Raw genomic sequence first — 17829 nt, 5'->3', positions numbered from 1 at the left:
CACTCTGCGTCTGCTAAATGCCTAAATTGTAATCGTCTCATACAGGTGCCTGGTGGACGGAAGTGGAGACGTGGCCTTTGTCAAACACACCACTGTTCCCGGTCAGTATTGCAACATGTTCTACACTGATATGAAATAACGGCTGTGTTAATATTGATTTATATACACAAGGCTGTACTAGTCAAGTAGTCTAGTGGGTCGGGCTACAATATTATGTATTTAAAGCTGCAATCTGTAACTTTCCTGTCCTACCAGGGTTTACACTCTATAACATTCGAAGGATCAGACCCTTCCTCACCCAGGAGTCAGCCCAGCTCCTTATCTAGACATCACTCATATCAAACCTTGACTACTGTAACTGGCTCCTCACTGGCCTCCCGGGGATGTGCAATTAAGCCCCTCCAAATGATCCAGAATCAAGCGTGTTCATCAAAAGGAGGTTTTATTTCCCCCTAATGTTATGGATTGACGCTTGATTGACGTGTGTGTGTGTGTGTGTGTGTGTGTGTGTGTGTGTGTGTGTGTGTGTGTGTGTGTGTGTGTGTGTGTGTGTGTGTGTGTGTGTGTGTGTGTGTGTGCGTGTGTGTGTGTGTGTGTGTGTGTGTGTGTGTGTGTGTGCGCGCAGACGAAGTGAAGGACAGCTATGAGTTGCTGTGTAAGGACGGCAGCAGAGCCAGCATCGACAGCTACAAGAGCTGTCATCTGGCCAAGGTGCCAGCCCACGCTGTGGTCACCCGCCCGGACGAGCCGGAGCTGGCCGCCCTCATCTTCACTAAACTCACCTCAGCTGCCACCGTAAGACACAGCTGGCACACACACATATAAATATCGTTGCTGTCGGGCAGAAACCTCTTATCTCCATATTTCAACATTTTGTGTGTGTGTTTTTTTTTTCTCGTAAATTAACGTCTGCCCCATACTGTATCTAACTATCTATTGTGCTCCGGCTAGGCTCAATGGAATAATAACATAGTATATTTTAAGTTCCTATTTATCGGTATCACAATGAAAACTCATGGTTTTAAAGGAAAAATGCCATTTTTTTTTTTTACATATTGTAAAAAAATATTTTTATGTGGGGGCCCACTTGCAATATCCTCACTGCCCACCAGTGGGCCCCGGCCCACATGTTGGGAATCGCTGTGTTACTTGATGCAGATATTGCAGAATAAGACTGCTTGTAGATTTGCCTGCATAATGTCTAATTTGGGCAAGGCCTTATTATCCATAATTTTCAGTTTTTGTTTTTGTGTTTCTTCAAAAACAAATTCTCTTTTTCAAAAATCTTAAGTGTTTTTGAGTGGTGCTAGCCACTCCAAGGAGTGACTTTGTCTGTGTGTCCGTCCGTCCGTCCGTATGAGCACGGCCTCTCTGTATGTTTGAGCACAGCCTCAACAGCTGCGGCTGATTGCAACACAAAGATGCAACCAGTTACACTAATTATATACACACACACACACACACACACACACACACACACACACACACTTTTGAGTAAAAATACTTAAAATGAGTAAAAATACTTAAAATGAGTAAAAATACTTAAAATGAGTAAAAATACTTAAAATGAGTAAAAATACTTAAATATTAGTAAAGATACTTTAAAGTTCCTAAACTGACTAAAAATACTTAAAATGAGTAAAAATACTTAAAATTAGTAAAAATACTTAAAAGATGTTAAAATGAGTAAAAACACATAAAAATCTGTAAAAACATTTTAAAGTACTTAAAATGAGTAAAAATACTTTGAAGTCATCAAAGTCTGTAAAAAGTAACTAATGAAATGAACTCATGAAAGGCACCACTCTCTTCACACTGGGTGTGATCTTTTTTTTAAAATATCGCAAAATATTATTTTGACTCTCAGGTTCGATCCCCGAACCCAGCAGCCTTTGCTGCGTGTCACTCCCTGTCTCTCTCTCCCTGTTCCCTGTTTGACTAGTTTGAATCTATGAAATAACTATTGAGTTGTTCTGTGCCTTGCAGGTGTTCGACCTGTTCTCCTCCTCCTCAGTCAAGAACCTGATGTTCAAGGACTCCACACAGAGCCTGGTGCAGCTGCCAACTGACACTGATGCCTTCGTGTATCTGGGCGCCGAGTACATGAGCATCATCCGTTCCCTGAACAAAGGTAAGAATACCTTACACACACGCACCCACGCGCGCGCACACACACAGTTTACAGTTTAGGCATTTAGCAGATTTACACTAAGCAAGGACGCAAGATAATACATCATAATACATCATAATACACATAATACATCAAATGTATAAAAATAGTAATCTAATAATAAAGTAATACATAAGTAAACCAATAACACACACACGCACGCACGCACCCACGCACGCAGAAACTTGTATGATCATCTATGCCAGGCCGAAGACCGAGCCAGCGATAAAGTTTTCACGCGTGTGTGTCTGTGTGTGTGTGTGTGTGTGTGTGTGTGTGTGTGCGTGTGCGTGTGCGTGTGCGTGTGTGTGTGTGTGTGCGTGCGCATGCATGCTTGTGTGTGAGTGTGAGCCTACATGTGTGAGCCTACATGTGTGAGCCTACAAAACGCGTCGCTTCGCGCCACGTTTCAAGCTTGTAGATCGGCTACTTTTGATACTTTATTTGTGTGACGCTGTAGTATGATCAAGTAGGGCCATTATAATATGGAGATAAGAGGTTCTGCCTGACAGACAGCGACAAATTATTTGATCGTTTCCTTTTTTTCTTCACTATCCAGAGTCAACCGCTGTGGCTGCAACACGTGGTGCCATCAGGTGGTGTGCTGTGGGCCAGGATCAGACTGACACATGTAACCTGTGGAGCGCCAGCGACCTGGTGCATGGCCTCACCTATATTAACTGTCAGAGCGCCTCCACGGTGGACGGCTGTGTGAAGAAGATACTGGTAAACACTTACAAGCTTGGTGTTTTTTTCAAATGTTATTGTTGTTATTGATTGAATGCTTTGTTAGTCAGAAATGTGAACAACACGTGGTACAGTAAGCAGTGGTACAGTAAAAGTACTCAAATGTTTTACTTAGCACCAATACTGCAATGTAGAAGTACTCTGTTACAAGTAAAAGTCCGGAATTCAAAATGTACTTGAGTAAAAGTACTGGCAAGTATTGGCATCAAAATGTACTTAAAGTACCAAAAGTAAAAGTACAAAAATGTTGAAAATATGAAAATGAAAATAGCAGATCTACAAGATCTACAAGCTCACAACGCGGCGCGATGCGACGCGTTGTGAGCTTGTAGATCGGCTATTTTCAAATAGCCTAGGTATAAAATAGGGCCAAAGTGGTTAATGTATGTTTCATAATATCATAATTTATATCTGAAAGGTAACTAGTAACTAAAGTTTTCAAATAATTGTAGTGGAGTCAAAGTACAATGTTTGCCTCTGAGATGTAGTGAAGTAAAAGTATGGGAAATTGGAAATACTCAAGTAAAGTACAAATACCTCAAAATTGTACTTAAGTACAGTACTTAAGTAAATGTACTTAGTTACTTTCCACCACTGACAGTAAGACATTAAGGCTAAAAGGATAACACAAAAAAGTCCTGGGGACTTTCATTGTGGTCCTATGTATTGGTTGATCAAAAGCAGTGGCATGGATTTCAAATCCAACCAACCAACCGAGCCGGATGTAACAGAGGTTTCTGCTACTACTTCTAAAGGACTGTATTTCTTATAGGCTGGTTACGTTCTATTGACCGCCACAAGTGCTTGACGGGAGGCCCGGATATGGGTCCTTAATCACACACCTTGATATGGTGAAAAGGCCTGATATTTATATAGGTATTATTACTATTATTGCTATGGCTACTTATGACTGCCGACGCTGTCCTGTCTGGGAGTCGCGATATTTATAAGTAAGATATGACGTGAGGCGACGTCACGCTACCGCTATGTGTCCATATACGGCGTAGTGCCGGACATCGCCGTCCTTTGTAACACCTACCTAAGAATCATTTGACTGATAAGGATGTGAAATTGTGCAGCTCATTAAAAAATCTTAAAAAATAGATGATAGATGATTATAAAAAAAAAACTAAAGGAATGTGCCTTCTGCATGAACAACTTATTTATTATAACATGTTTATACATAATTGTACAGTACAGCAAACGTGTACATGTAAAGTGTCTTGTCCTTGTACTTTGTTTCTTCTTTTCCTTCCCATTTTGACTGCTTTACTTTAGCTTCTTTGTTTTTCGTTTTTTTACCTTTTCGGTCAGAAATGTGGTTATTTAAAAAAAGAAGAAATTGTATTGCCTATAAAATCTAAACTTTATGTTGCTAGCTACATAATTGACCGAAATAAACTAAACTAAACCCCCCCAAAAAACGAAAGCATTCTCCTGTCTGCTTCCCAGAGGAACGAGGCAGATGCCATGGCCCTGGACGGAGGACATGTCTACACAGCTGGAAAGTGTGGTCTTATCCCTGCCATGGTGGAGCAGTATGATGCAGGTAAAACACTATCTTATCGCTCCATGGTGGAGCAGTATACTGTCTTATCCTTGCCATGGTGGCGGCAGAGGCTCAGGGGTAGAGTGGCCGGGTAGAGTGAACTGGAAACCGCAAGGTTCCCAGTTCGATCCCGGGCTGGGGGGCTCCCCCAGAGTTTGTGTCGAAGTGTCCTTGAGCAAGACGCTGAACCCCTAACTGCTCCCGATGAGCAGGTTGGTGCCTTGCATGGTTTCCTCCGCCATCTGTGTATGAATGTGTGAGTGGATGGGTGAATGTAATCTATGTAAAGCGCTTTAGATAAAAGCGCTATATAAATGCACCATTTACCATTTATGGTGGAGCAGTATGATGCAGGTAAAACATTATGTACTGTAGAACAGTGCTTCTCAAACTTTTTTTGGTTCAGGACACCCCTGTAAATAACTTTTTCACCCACGGCACCCCTGAATTACATTGTTACTGTATGGCACCTTATATGTCATATTATGGTACATAAATATGTAAATCATACGGTATGTGACAAGGAAACATATATAGAATATCCGTTTCCATTGGACAGATTGAAATTAACTATACTTTTAACGACTTGAACCCTATTCTGGGGGCAACCTTCACCAAAAATAGCCGATCTACAAGCTCACAATGCAACGCAATGCATTGTGCATAGACTGCCTTTCTGCGATGCATTGTGCTATTGTGGTATCTGAAGCCACAGACTTCACTATATTTGGTAAAGGTTCTACTGCACTTTTAGTTGCCAACAACGCCCTATAGAGCATCGCAGTTCCCGCCCCTTCCGGGTTCCACCGCAAAATACTCAATGCATTTGTCCCATTGACATTTCCAAAAATATTTATATCTATTAATTTAAGCCTCGAATCAAGCCATCATGACATGACATGAATCATGACCATAAAACGTTTGATTCTGTGATTCTTTTTTTTGAAAACGGCAAAACAAAGGGTATTTATTAAATATAGTATATCATACAATTAAATATAAAATAAAAAAAAATCACAGAAAAAAATGTTTTATGGTCATGATTCATGTCATGTCATGATGGCTTGATTCGAGGCTTAAATTAATAGATATAAATATTTTTGCAAATGTCAATGGGAAAAATGCATTGAGTTTTTCCTTCCGGCACCAGGAAAAACCAGGAAGTGGGCGGGAACTGCGATGCTCTATTGTAGTTAGTTTGATGTTCCAGAGATGTGTATGAATGGTTGAAGAATGGATTGAGGCATCACTCCAGTCAGTGAGGTTACTTGCTTCCGATTTATTTCATAGCTTCCGATTTATTTCATAGCACAAACAGAGTACAAACAGCTTTCCTATGGAGCCTCAGCTCCCCCCATCGGCCCCTCTGCCTCTGAGTGACACACACACTAAGCTTACATTTTAGTACAATCTTTATAGCAGTAGTCACATTTAGGAAAAGAGGAGGTACATGTGTGGGTGTGTCAGCCTTGAAAGGTGGGACCCCACCCCCTGGCCCAATACATTTGCAACTGTATGAGCGAGGAAAGGGGGATGGAGACACAGACCTAGACCTTCTGTCTCCCAGGTAAAACAAAGAGAATGCTAATTGTACCCCCCACCCAGGTCAGAGCCAACAGTCACCTCTCTGAATGCACTCTCCTGTCTGTACTTGTGAAGTGAACATATGGCTTTAGATTTGTATGTTATGTTATGAAATATACAACACTATCTTTGCCAAAGAGATTTGGGTGAGATATAGAAAAAGAACGCACCAAGCACAGTGCATGTACTGAGGGTCTAAGTGGTTAAACTGAAGTGATGTTAATGAATTCCAAATATGGTCAAAGTATTCTACGGCACCCCTGGACTTGCGTCATGGCACCCTATAGGGTGTCACTGGCACTGCACCCACTTTGAAAAACCTTGCTGTTCCCAACCTGTGAGCCAGGGCCCACTGGTGGGCCATGAGGGTAATGATTTGGGACCCCAAATCATTGGCAAAATACTACGATTTTAATCATAATACATTAATACAAAAAATAAATTGTATTTTTCCTTTAACCCATTTAGACATGAAGCCGATTAAAAAAACACCATCTAAATCCTGACCTAAGTTTTCCCAAAAGGGGTTCCCTTCCTGAAAGGTATAGTTACAAATAGGGGTTCCCGCCCAAAATGGCTTAAAACCTTGAATAGGAGTTTTCATTGTGATACCGATCTATGAATAAGAACTTAAAGTATACTACGTTGGTATCATTCATGCATTGATCCAAGTCGGAAAATGTATCCAAAGTCACTGTAAAATATTCAGTTTAAAAACTCCATCAGCTTCACGGATTGGCCTTTTTAGTCAAAACATCCAGTTCCCGGTTGCACAAAGATCCAAATCTGACAGTGACAGTTTGTCTGATGATCACACGGTTTGTGTGATCTCTCAAAACAGATTCAGAGCTCTACAGAAAGGGGGAAAAAAACAGCAGAGGGCGCTGTTTTTTTCCTTTTTTTTCCACTATGGGTTCCCAGATTGGGGTTTGTATGATGATGGCTGTTAAAGGTGAAACTGAAGTCCAGGGAAACCAGTGTGACATTTCCACTTGCGCACATACTGTATACTGTACTGTGTATAACTAATATGATTCTCTTCTATGTCTTCTATGTCAACACTAATATTGTTTACATCTCTGGCCCTCCTGACAGGACGATGCAGTGACCAGAATGGTAGTAAGTACTGTAGTGTACACCTGTCTGTACTACTACTTTATTTATTTATTTATTTACTTATTTTGTAGTGAAGCTGCTAACGTCAGTCCATCCCGAAAAATATATAAGGAGGATGAACCCAACTGACTTTGGTGACCTCCAGAGGTGTAAAGTAACTAAGTACATTTACTCAAGTACTGTACTTAAGTGCCATTTGGAGGTGCTTTTACTTTACTGGAGTATTTCCAATTGTCTATACTTTTACTTTTACTCCACTACATCTCAGAGGCAAATATTGTACTTTTACTCCACTACAATTATTTGAAAACTTTAGTTACTAGTTACTTTGCAGATATACATTATTGCATTATAAAACATACATTAACCACTTTAGCCCTATTGTATACCTAGGCTATTTGAAAATAGCCGATCTACAAGCTCACAACGCGTCACATCGCGATACGTTGTGAGCATGTAGATCTGCTATTTTCAAATATTTTAGTACTTTTACTTGTGGTACTTTAAGTACATTTTGATACCATTACTTTTGTACTTTTACTCAAGCACATTTTTAATTCTGGACTTTTACTTGTATCCGAGTACTTCTACATTGCTACATTGACACTTTTACGTAAAACATTTGAGTACTTTTTCCACCACTGGTGACCTCATGGCCTTTCCTCTAGCTAGCTGTGACCTTTAGGTCACAATGTCCAGTCTGTAATAACTATCAACATTTTGCACCACATGTTTCTTTGGCTATCATTAGTCTGTCTAATCCTTCACCCACAGCATCAGCCTCCTCTTACTACGCCGTAGCCGTGGTGAAGGGTACGTCTGGGGTGACCTGGGCCAACCTGGAGGGCAAGAGGTCCTGCCACACTGGCCGTGGCAAAACTGCCGGCTGGAACATCCCCATGGGCCACATCCATCAACACGTTGGCAACTGTAACTTCAGTAAGCATGTTGTGGAATTGTCACCTACATGCTCTTGCTCTCTCTCTCTCTCTCTCTCTCTCTCTCATTTTAGTGCACAATTAAAAGATGACTGCAAGTTGTATAGCTTAGTGGCCTTGTGGAAAGCTACTTTCTGACACAGTGCTATAGACAGTGCTACAGTACTCATTGCTATAGAGTGTTTTTTCAGTAACAGGAGTCTCCTTTATTAAACAGGAAATTCAGGATACAGATTAAACAAGTGAAATTGGATGTGATGACACAAAGATATGAGCAGACAAAATTGGAACTGGAACACGATAAAAATGAAGCTGATAAATGGGTACTCTATCCACATTGACCGAAATTTTGACACCTACCTGACAATGTATTTGTGTATGTCTGTTTATTAAAGAGCTGGACAGACAGGGAGACCCCTGTTACTGAATATACTCTCTGGTAATGATTACTACAAGAATATAGTACTTTAACCTTTTATTTACCAAAAAACATCACTTACCCTATCTTTAAATTAATGTGTTACTTGCTTACTCAATTAATTACTTAATTAATTAAACTCTTATGTTTAAGGTTAGCCTGAGATGCTGTTAATAAGTTACCTGTATTCATGTGGTCATGTCATGTTGTTTTTGTTTACAGGACCACTAGAGACTGATTCATGACAAATGCTTATCTGAATGTCTGAATACAAACTGTACGCTTTACTTTCAATGAGTGTGCTAGAGCTTTCCTTTTAAAGTGTTAAATTGTGAGACAGTGATTGATCTCTCGGCCACAGACTGAGTGTCTTCTCTTCTCTTAAGCTGAGTTCTTCAGTAGCGGCTGTGCTCCTGGATCTCCTGAAGACTCTCACCTGTGTCAGCAGTGTATTGGTAATGATATGGGACATGGAAAATGCCTAGCCAGCCCTGAAGAGCGCTACTACGGCTATGACGGGGCTTTCAGGTAGGGGGCGCCAGGGCAGTTTTGACCTGTATAAAGTATAATGTTTTTTTGTTACCCTTTCTTCCTGTAAAAACAAAACAAAATTCACCATTTGCTTACGTCAGCACAAAACAAAAGAATTACAACCGGTGATAACATGACTGACATCCATCCATCAATCGCTCTTCCACTTTTAGCTATAACTGTGCTGATTTTTTGTATTACCACTGAGCTAATAGTGCCTACCTGCTTGCTCAGGGGAGAAATTGAATTTTGACCTTTGTGTCAAACCAGAAACAGGATTGTGTCAAAGGTTGTGTCCAACCTAGACACAGGATCATGTGTCAATAGAGGAGCCGGGAGACCAAATACAACCACCCCAATTGAATAAGTTGAATTGTATTAACCATACAGATTGGACAAAAAAACCCCATCATAATAGAGCTTAAATATATTGTACTCTTTCTATTGTTAATGCCATAGATGTCTTGCTGAGGGTGCTGGAGATGTTGCCTTCATCAAACACACCACTGTCCGAGGACTCAGTGATGGTAAGTACTCCCCACATTCTCCTCATGCAGGGCTTCTCCCAAACGTATCTGCTATATCTGCATATGTAATCTTTTTGAAAAGTTTGAAAATATGTGTTTTATTTCGAATGTTTTATTCTTTTCAACAATAATGACATGCGCAATAATAGGGAAGGTCAGGTTGAACATGGTTAAACTGGCACAATAAACATAAATACGTAAATAAATAAATACATTATTATTATCATTCTCTTTGCCCCTCCAGAGATTGAACTGAATTATTTCATGTGACCTAACCTATGATGTACTGTACCTTGAGTTTCCTCTAAAAAACATTTCTCTTCTCAAGGCAACGGTCCCACATGGGCTCAGAATATCTCGTCTGAAGACTACAGGCTGATCTGTCCTGGGAGCGACACAGCCGTCCGCATCTCTGACCACGCCTCATGCAACCTGGCCAAGGTCCCCGCTCACGCTGTGGTGACCCGTCCAGAAACGCGTGAAGATGTGGTGCGCGTGCTCCTCATCCAGCAGGTTGGTGGTAGCACACCTGGTGTTTGCATTTGGAACGGCTGTTTTTTAAAATGTTTTGAAAATGTATGAAAATGTAGAAAAGACTAACAAACCTTGTCGTTTCTGTTCAGGCCAAGTTTGGTACCAACGGCACCGGTGCCTCGTTCAGAATGTTCCGGTCTGAAGGAGCTCTTTTCAAGAGCAGCACCAAGTGCCTCCAGGAGGTACCAACTGGTACAAGCTTTGAGGGATTCCTGGGACCTGACTACATGACTGCCATGAACTCCCTCAGGCAGTGTGCTGGCACTGAATCAGGTTGGTATTACAGTATGGATGAAGAAATGCCAGAGATTACTACATTTTTTAACTACACGTATTTTATAGACTTTTAATTCCCATTCTGTATTTGGCCGCAGACCCCCATCTGAAAAGATGTGTTGTGCCAGGGACCCCCATAAGAGAAGATTTGTGTTGTTAAACGTTAAAGCAAAATGTATTCCACATTTTTCACAATCTTTCAAAGCTCACAACATGGTGTGGCTATGTTCGAATAGCCGAAGTATAAAATACGGTTAAAAACATGTTTTAGAAAATGTGTGCAATTCTTTGAATATGTATACATTTTTAACTCAAATCTTTGCTTCTGGGGGTCCCTGGAACAACATATTTTGAGATGGGGGGGTCTGCGGCCAAATACATATCATTTTGGGGGTCCTTGACATGAAAAAGTTTGAGAACCACTATAGCAGCATCATTTCTTTATAAAAAAAAACTGTTAGGATTTAGAAGACATTAGAATCCCCAGAAGCAAAGATTTGAGTTAAAAAAGTTTGCTTTAAAAATATATATATTCAAATTTGCACAAATGTTCATGATTTTTTTTTTAAATAGCCAAAAGTATAAAATAATGGTTATAGCTAAAAATCTAAAATGACACTGTATGCGTTCCCGGTCTTAATGGGTTAAAGGCCAGGGAGAAAAACATTATTAATGTGTAAAGATTTTAAAAACCTCTAAAGAATGAGCAGAACTAATGCGTAGGTTCAAGGTGTTCCAGAATCTACTGACTACGGATGGCCGAAGCTCACACTGTTTGCATTAGTAGTTTAGGGCAGTGGTTCCCGTACGTCATCATCATCATTGTTGCTGTCAGGTGGAAAACCTTGTAAACCGTTCCTTTTTTAACTATTATTTTAAAAACATTCTCCTTATCCACTAGATCTGGAGAGGTCATGCACCTTCCATTCCTGCCAGCAGAAAAACTAGAGCAGATCTCAGAAGAATCAGAAGACAAAAAGACAAAACCTGACTACCTGCACTGGACCCCAGTGTTTGTTTGTTTGTTTGTTTTAATGATTGGTTAAAAGAAATACACCTGTTGTCTATTTTAAATATATGGAACTTCCATTCTTTTTCTATACAACCATGCTGTGCACTATATCAAGAGGGCTTGAGCGCAAATGCCATGATACTGACATGATACTCAGTGGTGGAAAAAGTACTCAAGCGTTAAAAAATAAGTAAAAGTATAAATACTGCAATGTAGAAGTACTCTGTTACAAGTCCGGCATTCAAAATTTACTTAAAAAAAAAAGTACAAAAGTATTGGTATCAAAATGTACTTAAAGTACCAAAAGTAACTACTAGTACTAAATGTTTGAAAATAGCAGATCTAAAAGCTCACAACGCATCGCGATGCGACGCGCTGTGAGCTTGTAGATCGGCTATTTTCAAATAGCCTATGTACAAAATAGGGCTAAAGTGGTTAATGTCTGTTTTATAATGTAATCATTTATATCTGCAAAGTAACTAGTAACTAAAGTTTTTAAAAAGATTTAGTGGAGTAAAAGTACAATATTTGCTTCTGAGATGTAGTGGAGTAGAAGTAAAAGTATAGAAATTTGGAAAAACTCCAGTAAAGTAAAAGTACCTCAAAATTGTACTTAAAGGGTTAGTTCAGATTCTTTGAGTATTTTCTGTAGGAAATACTTTCCATTAATGTAGTGGTTGCAAAGGTATTAATTGATTGCCCGAGTCCCGTGGTCAGAGTTATGGTCCGGTTCTGATAAATATGATGTAGTTCCGGTAGATTAGTAGATTTGGTGGGGGCCGCTCATTAAAAATAAATCGTCGTCCTGTAAAGTTTCTAAGGTTACACAACAACACACCAACACCTAGACGGTTAATATCTGGAGAGGTCATGCAGTGCATGACACGCACCTTCCATTCCTGGCAGCAGAAAAACTAGTGGAGATCTAAGAAGAATCAGAAGAAAAACAAAGTAAAAACCCAGCTCAACCTACAGTGCACTGGACCCCAGTGTGAGTTTGTTTGTTTGTTTGATTGGTTTATATAAATACACACGTTGTCTATTTGTAATAATATTACAAATTAAGTTCCATATATATGGAACTTCCATTCTGTTTCTATACAACCATGCTGTGCACTACTCCAACTTCTACATAACGAGAGTGCTTGGAGCGCAAAGGGTGCAAGTGACATGATACTGACATGATACTGACCATGATACTGACTTTGATACTGAGCAGATACTGACATGATACTGACATGATACTGACCATGATACTGACTTTGATACTGACATGATACTGACATGATACTGACATGATACTGACCATGATACTGACTTTGACACTGAGCAGATACTGACATGATACTGACCATGATACTGTCCCTTGTGCACCACTCCAACTTCTACATATGAACTCTAAAGGAAAATCCATGCTTTGTTGAATGACCGTGTTGTATGAAGTATAAAATTAGCCTAATAACCTGAGGTGATTAAAGGGGTCAAACCAGTGGTTCTCAAACGCTTTCCTTTCAAGGACCCCCAGTTTGATATTACTTACCCCTCTACGTCCCCTATGGGACATAAGGCTTCAATGAGCGCTCTCCATTGCATTCGGTCCCTGGCAGGATGTTGCGCCTCTCCCCATGACAGGTTCATCTGTTCCAGCTCTTGTGTCACAGTTCTGCGCCAGGTGGTTTTGGGCCTCCCAGGTTTTCTTTTCCCTGGTGGTGTCCATCTTAAGGTGACCTTTGTGATGTGGTCCTGCTCCATCCTCAGCCATCTCAGGCGTCTGTGTGTAATATCCTTGGTGATGCTCCGGCTCCCTGTTTGTTTGTACAGTTCATTATTGGAGATTTTATTAAGCCAAAAGATCTGTCATATTCGTCGGAGGCATCTGTTGTGGAACACTTCCATTTTCCTAAGATATTATTCTATCGTTACACCTCTTAAAGGGAAACTTCGCCGATTTTGCTGCCCATAGCGTCAAATTAAGTTTTCCGCAGCTTCTCACCTTATGTCCGCACCAATCTGGGAACCCATCGCCAACTGAAAATGAAAAACAGCGCCCTCTGCTGTTTGTTCTATGTCTGTTGGCTCTGGGCGGACGATAACGTAACACCAGAGCACAAGGAAACCGGTGTTTGTGATGCGCCTTCAGCGCATCACTTCCGGTTGGTGCGACTATGTTTTCATTCCCACTAACAATATTTCTACACGGAACACTAACACCACTTCTCCCAGAGAACATGGATCGTTTTGGTTATAAGCCCACTTGTTTCTATGATGAAAGAGTAAGTTAAAATGTGAATATATTTCCGTGGTTTTGTCTGCTCCGCGGACGCTATTGTTAAATTAGTTTCGGTTTGTTTCGAGGGGGAAAGATCGACGGACATGTGAATCCCGCCCACTACATGTGATTGGGTAAAGCGCGGCCTACTTCCTGATCTGAATGCGCACTCGTTATGACGAACCTCCCCGACAGATTCCAACGCAGTGCAGAAGCTGTTCTTGAGAGATTATGTCCGCACTACATGACTGCAGGTGACTACAGGTGTAGTTCAAATCCAAACCAACCCCCATAGCTCAAAGGACCGGCCCCGAAGGTGTCACCGTAACATTGTTCAACCTTCTTTCCCCACTCGACCACTCCCATTAGCTACCTCACATGTACTATCATGGCGTCTGCAAACATATCAGAGTTATACTTCAGTACCCGGACCCACACGCAGCTATGCGGACAGTGAGGAGCAACAACCCGTCGGGATGTTTCCTAGTGGAACTGACAGAATGTACACGGACCGTGGACGGTGGACGCTTCTCCCTCGAGTAAGTAAACATGCTGTAAAGTTGCCACTATCACTATAATCTCATGTTGTATCCCTCGGGTAGACTAAACTAGCTTGTGGAGCCGTGGCGTGAACGGAACGTTTGTTATTGTTGACTTGCCTGTAGCCACGGAAACCCATGTCTTTTTTTGGGAACATGACTGTCATGGCGGAACTTCAACCTGGTTTTGGCACTTTCTCCATTCACAACCCTTTCATCTACATAAACGTTCATATTTCAAATATAAAGTTCTTACCCCGTGGCCACAGATGTTACAATTGGAATCGGATGGGTCTAAGTACCCGTATCTTCCGTATTTTTCAATAAAAAAAACATTTAAATCCGAATGGTGGCCATTTTCTCTTAGATGTATAATGTATCACGGTTGGGATGTATATTGCACTCTGATACTGTATCAGAGTGCAATATACATCCCAACCGATAGGGTCGCGTAATTGAAAGCATAAGGAGAAAATGGCCACCGATTGGATTAAAATGCTTTTTATTAAACAATACGGAAGATACTGGTACTTAGACCCACCTGATTCAAATTGTAACATCCGTGGCATGAGGTCAGCACTTTATATTTGAAATATGAACGTTTATGTAGATGTACGGTCTGTACATGTAGAAAGTGCAAACACCAGGTTGAAGCTCCTCCATGACTGACATGTTTCAGAGCTACTCAGTACATGACGACGTCAGGTCCCGAAAATAGCAGATCTACAAGCTCACAACGCGTCGCGGACTCGACACTTTGTGAGCTTGTAGGTCTGATTTTTTTGGTGCGCATGCAACTAAGAATAAATTAGGTATCACGTCGGATGATATCCATGTAAACTAAATCTAATCTAATGTGTTCTTTCCAACGACAGGACAGAAAGTTGTCATCAGCCTGCAAAAATGAAGGAACTGCAGATGAAGACCTGGGACACTACAGCCATATATATTTTTTCTAAATAAAACGGTTACATTTACACACTGCTTGCTCTACTCATTGGTATATTCTACATTGTGTAAGCATTTATAATGACAAAATGTATTTACACCCAATTCTATAAGGGTTCTTTTGAACTGTTTCATGATAGGAGATGGTCTTTCATTTGGCAGAATGGTACATAATTACATGACTGTAAGCATTACAGATATAATAGTGAAAAACTCTTGTACATTCTGTTAGTATTTTACTTCTACATGTAATCATAATTTTTCTGGGGACCCCAGCACATTGGATTCAACTTTACTAGTCTTAGATACAATAGGCTATAGTAAAATCTAATATTATCCATATACACCAATTGAAAGCATGAAACGGTCTCATTTGAAAAAAGAGGAAAAAAACGATTAGGCTGTGTATGACAAGAGTATTTGAACATTAGCATGTCATTCTAAAGTAATGCCCATGTTTTCTATAAGTTTAGTCCAAAGAATATAACTGGAAATGACTGTGAAACATTATGCTCAGAGATAAGGAGTCACACATGACATGAGTATGAAACGTTTTGTTTTATTATTATATTCTTGACTATGCTGCATCTCCATGGATGTCCCGACTCCCAAGTAGAAGATGGACGTCACGTCACCAGCACCGGACTGTCTACATGGTGGGATGGAATGTAGGAACAAAAATTGATGCACGTGCGTGCGCGCACACAGACACACACGTTTAGTGTTACTATGCTAATTTATACATGATATATTTAGTTTACTATAAGATACAATCAAATCAATACAGAACACAATACAACAGCAGCCAAGACTATAGTTTCACCTTGCTGGCGCAACAAAGACACGGTGATGATGGGACTGACATCCTGGGTAGATATAGCAAACTTGCAATGGGTAGGCCTACTGGTCCAACTGTACTGGTTCAACAGAGGCAGATTTCACGTGGTCCAAGAAAGAACATGGCTTTGATGTCGTGTTTTGTGATCCAAAGGTAGACAAAAAAGTCGGAAAAGTTGTAACGTAACATTCATCATTCTTCAGCATTCAGTGTTGTTGCCAGATCTTGTGAGAGAAATAAGCAACCAGGTATATGAAAACAAGCCCAAAAGAAAATACCTGTGCCAAGAGCACTTGAAACCTAGGCATGGGTTATTTGAAAATTGCCGATCTACAAGCTCACAACGCGTATCGATGTGACGCAGTGTGAGCTTGTATAGATCTGCTATTTTCCAAAAAATCTTGAGGGGAAAAAAGTGCAAAATGTGGAATATTTTTTAAACATTTTAACAACACATTTTTGGTAGGGTCTCCCTGGCAAATATGTTGGCGCGCAGTGCACAGATGAGGGTCCGTGGAAAAGTACATGAACATGTTTGAGAACCACTGGTTTAAACAACAATCAAAACATTTGGAAACGAGCCCAAATATCAACTACATTTTAGAAACCAGCCGCTTATAATAAGCAGACATGGCAACACTGGCCAATGTGCTGTATGTGTTTGTTGATGTTGTTGTAGTGAGAACTGGGAGGGGAAAGTTACAATGTAGACCACGCCCCCACGCAGCCTCCTCCCCTCAAGGAAGGGCAGTGCCCCAAAGCATTGTGGTCATTGTAGTAATGCAGCCAAACCCCAGTCATCCAGTCAAAGTCAAAACTTCTATATTTTTCTGGCCATAGGGTGCAAATTTGAAATTTTGCTACTGTTATCTACTATATTATAATAGATAATTAATACATATATTATTAACATTGAGTGACTGCAAGTTCTTCCAGGGGTGAAATGCTCCTTTAATAGGAATGTCTATAACTTTTTTTTTGGTGCATAGCATACTGCATACCTTGATGAATGATGTCTTTCAACATTGCTGTTCTTCAAGTTATCATTATGCCCCATTCTGCACTGCACCAGTATATTAAACAAAGTAAGAAAAGGGACTACAGTTAGGTTAATAAGACCCTTTCTACACCACTATGTCTATGAACCATATGAGAAACATAAATGTCCATCTCAATCTTTTTGACTCCTGCACTTATATAACTGTTTACTTGTTACTGTTTGTGATTGAACACAATGAAAACATAATTCACAAGATTCATGTCATGAGAATATAATATAAAACACTTCAGGGAAAATAGCACATATCTTCACATGTATAGGCTACTGCATAATTCTTAGAATTAACTTTATAGTCACATTCAATGTTTACAGGTGTAAAACCGTTTGTGAAATTAGTTTTTGTGCTAGCTCCATCATTATGTCCATAAAAAAGAAAGGGGGAAGAGAGATCAATCAATAAAAAAAAAAGATTAGTCTACACATTCCAGTATATCTGAATAAAAGGAGATATTAGACCAATATTAAACATGGAGAAAACTGGTGCTCAGGGCACAGCGTTTGCATGGTGTGATCACAATCAACAATCAAAGTCTCATCAAACAAACATAAACACCTGCTATGCATGCATATTACTTAGCCTCTGATTGGACAACAGACCAATGAGGGCAAGACAGGTCAGGTGTATATGCAGGGCCTTGCTTTGCTGTAGGCACGGTTCGGCGGCCGCCTGGGGCCCAACACAGGCAGGGGGCACCATGAGTTTATTTTTATTTTTATTTTTTTATATATATATATATATAAATAGAAATAAACCGCTTTCAAATCCATTCGAG

General features: G+C 40.3%; 1 protein-coding gene across 1 annotated transcript in view; it reads left to right on the top strand.

Moving 5' to 3' along the window:
- LOC308105131 (serotransferrin-like) overlaps positions 1-17829 on the top strand; it is a gene marked incomplete at its 5' end in the record, with an annotated part of 47188 nt that overhangs the window by 10942 nt on the left and 18417 nt on the right. Inside the window, 12 exons of the mRNA XM_080455764.1 lie at positions 46-101; positions 626-795; positions 1987-2131; positions 2730-2896; positions 4370-4466; positions 7146-7169; positions 7941-8105; positions 8909-9050; positions 9513-9580; positions 9909-10093; positions 10204-10387; positions 11292-11592. Coding sequence (XP_080311890.1) covers positions 46-101; positions 626-795; positions 1987-2131; positions 2730-2896; positions 4370-4466; positions 7146-7169; positions 7941-8105; positions 8909-9050; positions 9513-9580; positions 9909-10093; positions 10204-10387; positions 11292-11338 — 1450 coding nt within the window. The 3' untranslated portion in view covers positions 11339-11592. The remainder of the gene's footprint in view (positions 1-45; positions 102-625; positions 796-1986; positions 2132-2729; positions 2897-4369; positions 4467-7145; positions 7170-7940; positions 8106-8908; positions 9051-9512; positions 9581-9908; positions 10094-10203; positions 10388-11291; positions 11593-17829) is intronic.

Source organism: Gymnoscopelus braueri (genome assembly GCF_963280865.1).
Source record: "Gymnoscopelus braueri genome assembly, chromosome: 17".
NCBI lineage: Eukaryota > Metazoa > Chordata > Actinopteri > Myctophiformes > Myctophidae > Gymnoscopelus > Gymnoscopelus braueri.
Note: the sequence above shows the minus strand (reverse complement) of the source record. Positions and strands in the feature narration are given on the sequence as shown.